The sequence below is a fragment of the Asparagus officinalis genome, chromosome 5 (assembly GCF_001876935.1).
Source record: "Asparagus officinalis chromosome 5, Aspof.V1, whole genome shotgun sequence".
NCBI lineage: Eukaryota > Viridiplantae > Streptophyta > Magnoliopsida > Asparagales > Asparagaceae > Asparagus > Asparagus officinalis.
In genome coordinates this window covers 109,097,119-109,102,474 of record NC_033798.1, presented here as the reverse complement: position 1 = coordinate 109,102,474, position 5,356 = coordinate 109,097,119, and the positions used below count along the sequence as shown (strand labels likewise).

Sequence of the window (5,356 nt, the reverse complement as noted above, 5' to 3'; positions counted from 1 at the left end):
TGTCACCGTAACCTACCCTCTATGAATTTGCCGTGTCTCATACCTGAACCCATACACATACCAGTACCCATACTCGTACCCATGCAACTTAGCTAGTCTCTGTTATCTTGATCTGCTGGATACTTGTAGGTTTGTCTTTAAATTCTAAATCACAAAACTTTAATTGTATATTCCAAAACATGAATGTTCTAAGAAGAATTATACACAATGTGTATGATATGTGGATTATACGATTCTGCTACACTATTTTTTTGGCAAGGTATATTCCATAATTTAATATTTGATTTTGCTTTCAGTCAAACTGGTTCTTAATCCCAACTCATGGAAAGCCCCCATTAATCAATACTTACTACATTCAAAGGGTAATCTAAATAAAACCTCATGGAATAATCTATAATTATCCCAAGAAGCAAACAAAAGAGCTACTCCGATCCATAACAGGTGGTTCTGATGTGAAACTCATGATTACTGTAAACAGGGTATTCATTTCTTGAGAAGTAAATTAAAAATTTTCTCATCAAGCTCAAACAATAGATATCCTTCGTCAAAGACTCAAAATCAACAACACAGAATTGTATTCAAGACAAGAAGTTAAAGTAGATGAATTACTTTACCCAAATAAGTCAGCATGAGTTGGGATTACAGGCACGAGATAGTTCCCAAATGGAGAGTCAAAGCCTCTAAAGTTACCAAGCCATCCTTCATGTTGTGCTTGTGTTACTGCGTACATCTTGGCCTGCTGAATCTTCAAATCTTTTACCCTAGCTTGTTCAGTGGGAACCTGCCAATTGATCCTAGCAATTAAAATGCAAGAACATAGGGAAGGATATAAAACTTCAACAAACATACCGATGTATTGTGTAATGTTGTTTTCCCCTTATCAGTAGCAGCCTGTGAGGGGAGAGTCCTGCTTGAAAATAAAAAAACAGATGCATTCATAACAAGTTGAATGAAAAATAAATGAAGCATCACATGATTGCGACATGACTCGTGGTTGTGGTTTATGAACAAGTTGTCCCAGCAGAACTTGGTTCAAAACAATTAATTTTAAGCTCACCACGACAAAGCTCAAGGAATTTCAAGCTACCATATGAACTATTTTAGCATTAGTTATACACATGTGTACGTTACCTGGACTCGGGTACGAGTATCCAATACGGGTGCGGATCCGAGTGTCCGATACGAAATTTCTGAAAATTTTGGATAAGGGGACACTGTCCTAAATTTTGACATGGGTACGAGGATACACTTTTAATAATAGTTTAATTTATTTAATGAAGTACAAAATTCCATTCCTCTATCCTGTATACATTTTTACTTACATCAAATATTTATTGTAAAACCCAAACCCAAATCCAAAAATCCAAACCCAAAAACTCAAACCCAAAGCCCAAACCCAAAATCCCAAACCCAAACCCAAAACCCAAACCCAAAACCCAAAACATAAAACCCAAACTAAAGTAAACTATGTAACCCTAATTCTCACTCACGCGATGCCGCCACGAAATTTCCATCGACCCGTTCTGTTCCTCGTCAAAGCTCGAACTCGTCGAAGCCTCTCGGATCCTCGTCTTCAACCTCCGAGCTCGTCTTCAACCTCTGTCGAACAGTCGAAGCTTCGTCTTCAACCTCCAAGCTCGTCTTCAATCTCTGTCGAACAGTCGAAGCTTCGTCTTCAACCTCCGAGCTCGTCTTCAACCTCCGTTCTGTTCCTCGTCGAAGCTCGAACTCGTCGAAGCCACCTCTGCCTCCTCCATCGACGATGAGGAGCCATCTCCTCCCCCTCCTTCGTCGACGACGAGCAGCCGCAGCCCCCCCCGCCGTATCCAGTGCCAATCATCGTATCCGACCCGTATTTTGTACCCGGATCGGTGTCGGGCACTGTTATAAATAGCAGTAAATAGCCCCGTAATAGCGGCGCTAATAGCGTTAGCGGTCCCTTCCCGCGACGCTATCGCCCGCTATGCTATCGCGCAATAGCGGTGATATTTTACGGAATATGTTTGTTCGCAAAAACGGTCAATAGTGTGTCATTACGGTAAATAGTGAGCGATTGCATTCGAAATTTACTTTTTGACTGCTATTTAAAAGTGGTTTGAGACTTATTTTTTTAAAATTAAACTCAACCCTTGACTATTGCATTCCACCGTCTCCTGTGATTTTCAGCATACTCCCGCCACCTCTCATAAACTTCGGCACCTACCTTGATACTTCCTCTTACCTCCTTCACTGTGAGCTTCTCTTAGGGCAGTCCTGTCACCGTTAAGCTCTTCTTCTCGAAGACGACGACTTTTTGACTCCTCCAGTTATCTTCGGTATTACGTGATGGTTACATGTCTATTCATGTTTAAGATCTCTTTAAATCATCCAATATATGTACTTTTAGATTTCTTAGATTTTTCTTTAATTTTTTTAGTATTTATACATATCTAAATTAGACCGCTATTTGACTTTGCGTTTTTTACCGTTATTTTGTTGCAATAGCCCGAAATAGCCTTAATGGCGCCTCACCGCTACGCGACGCTATCCGCTATCGATAACCTTGGTGTCGGGTCGTATCGATGCCGGTACGACGGTCAAACCGCTGTGTCCAAGTAACGTAGGTTTAGATATATTACTTTCTCGGTATTTAAAGTTTTGCAGTTAGGACATGGATTGTAGAAACAAAGTGTTCTCCAAATTGTTAGCTTAACGCAATTATTTTTTATCACAATGATTATGAAGCCCACTTCAAGGCATCCAGCTTGACTTAAATATTGAATAAATAATAACTCTCTCATTATCTGGAGTTTGGAATTAACAACCTGTGAGCTTAAAGGTTTATCTGTGACTAGAACTAAAAGCATCTACACTTTACAATGCTTAGACGTATTCAAATCAACCAAGCAACAACAGCAACAGCAGCAACAGCAGCAACAATAACAAAAAAAAAAAAGAAAAGAAAAAAGAAGACAAATCTAATTTCAAAATTGGCGAGTGATATAAGCAGTTTCATATAGATTCGCTAGAAAAATGGGAGCTCACATGAGTTCATATTGTTTTGCAGCAAACAAGCAGACCATGCCACTTGTACAAGCATGAATGCAGATCGATTAAGAAACAAGCTCAATCAAGATAAGCTTGACTAGATATAAAGATGAGCTATAATGGCCTCATTAGGTTCATTTCAAGTTCAATCATAGCTCAGCATTCCCCATAAATGAAGTCTTATGTCCTTTTCCAAAGCAATAGAAACCAGAGGCATACGACACTTCAAAGAAGGTAATTAGGAGATTACCCATGTCTGTTGGGGAATATATGGAACCACTGAGTTGTAAAAGGCTGCTATTGTTTATAGTGATATACTATTTCATTTCTTCACTCTTGGCAATAGAAGCAGGAATAAATGAAAGAAAGCATAAAGAGATAATAATACATCAGTCATGTTGGCAACAACAAAAAATTGTAAGAAAGAGGAAAAATGATGTTATAAAAGAGATGTCCTCTATTTCTTTTTTTTATGGTGAAAAGGTAGCCATACTTGAGTTTTTTTTTCCCGTTAAGTTCCCTAACATCGTTCTCATTGTTATCATCAATTAAACATTCTCCCACTCGAACGGATTCATCTTTGGCCTGCACTTCTACAATCAGAACGTCCTGTGCAAGAATTTATGAAAAAAAACATGATGTGCTGGAAACATATGAAGCACAGATAAAGCCATTCTGACATGAAAATGATACGTCATGCTGATGCATAACAAGCTACGTATTGAGCAACAGTTAAATGGTGAAAGAACTGATACACGATGGCTGATCAGGATTCAGTTTTTACTGTCAGCAATAGAATAATACAAGCATTTATCTGCATATCGTACATAGTAGAAATGACAAATCAAAAGCAGTTGTATTAATAATTTTACCCTTTTAATCTATATACATCAGGTTATTAGTTAAAATCTTTTTTAGCTATCCACGGAGCTTTCTCAACTATAGAACTGGAGATACGGAACATTGGGCCTTTTCAATTTCGATGGTTCGTTCAATCATGGAAGTAGCACAGGAGGTTGGAAACATTATCATCCTATATTCACAAGGGTAAACTTATTTTTCCAAGAGTATGCAGGGATGAGAGTTCACTTACCAAAAATGTTGGGTGCTCGGGGTGGGATGTAGAAACCGATCTTTGTTCTTGAAGCGATGAGGATTTGGTTTGAAGGAAGTGCACTTGGTATCATAACCGCTATGAAAAGGAGAAGGCTTGGAAGGGTATAAACCTTCTAACAGGTACTAGGAGTTTACTCGTGATCTTCTTAGTAGTCAGAGAAACTAGGGGCCTTGCTATCGACCGTAGAGTATGATTTCGGTAGCATGCTCAACGAACTTCAAAATCTTATTAGATAACAAGATGGGCAGGGACTAGGGAGATTTTAGGACAAAAAGATATCTAATGCTTAAATTGTCACGTACCAATAAAAAGAAGAAAAAAAGACTGAAAAAATAATAATAAATGCGGACAAGGGTCATTGCTCTCGTTGTATAAAAAATAAGGTTGCTCCACAAGTATCAAATTACATGGAGGACACTTCAAGACATTTAACCCCATCTGTCATGAGAAATTTCAGCAAGTTGCTTTTCGCTCATGTAAATAAACCACGAGATTGGCCCTCTTAGTAAATTCATCTTTCCTCTAGATCCTGACATCATCATCAAAAGTAACCATAGAATTGTTTAAGATAATTCTTCAGAATTATCCTGTTCATATCCAATGTGACTTCAAGTAATTGCTTCTAATTGGATGGTTAAGGCATACTCAGTAGAAATTTTTAAATACTTGATCAAAATTCATCATAACCCTCTAGAGACTTCAAAGGCATCCAGACCCCAAAACCCAAAACCCTAATCACAACTCAGCAGAACCATCAAACTCCCAAGTATTAACCAATTCGTGTCATTAAACCCTAATCTGCGTGATTTCCAAAATGTCGGTGTGATGGGAAATTAGCAGAGAGAAATTGAGCATATACCTTCGATCTTTGGCTTCGATCTTTCTTCTCTTCGGAGCGGGTTTAGTCTTCTCCATTGCTGCACCCAAAAATAGCAGCTCGAACTCTCTCCAATATAACACTCTTTTATTAGGCTATAAAATTACCCTTTTTTCTAATGGGCCCAACCCAAATCTACATTTTGAATCAGGCCCACCTAATATTGGTCCGACTGGTTGTCGCCCGGAAACATCATTTTGTTTCAAACTTTCAATGGCTTATTTGCATATATACCCCTTGCATCATGGGTATTTGCAGAGCTACCCCATAAATCTTCTCGTATTTGCAAGACTATCCCTCAAGTTATCAATTTCGGGGAAAAAAATACCCCTGAT

General features: G+C 38.5%; 1 protein-coding gene across 2 annotated transcripts in view; it reads right to left on the bottom strand.

Annotated features, from left to right (window-relative positions):
- The window catches only part of LOC109840625, a 9,068-nt gene extending 3,985 nt beyond the window's left edge, over positions 1-5,083 (bottom strand). For both annotated transcript variants that reach the window (XM_020409353.1, XM_020409352.1), the window contains exons 1-3: positions 5,004-5,083; positions 850-907; positions 615-781 (exon numbers count right to left, since the gene is read on the bottom strand). In XM_020409353.1, coding sequence (XP_020264942.1) covers positions 615-781; positions 850-907; positions 5,004-5,059 — 281 coding nt within the window. In that variant the 5' untranslated portion in view covers positions 5,060-5,083. The remainder of the gene's footprint in view (positions 1-614; positions 782-849; positions 908-5,003) is intronic.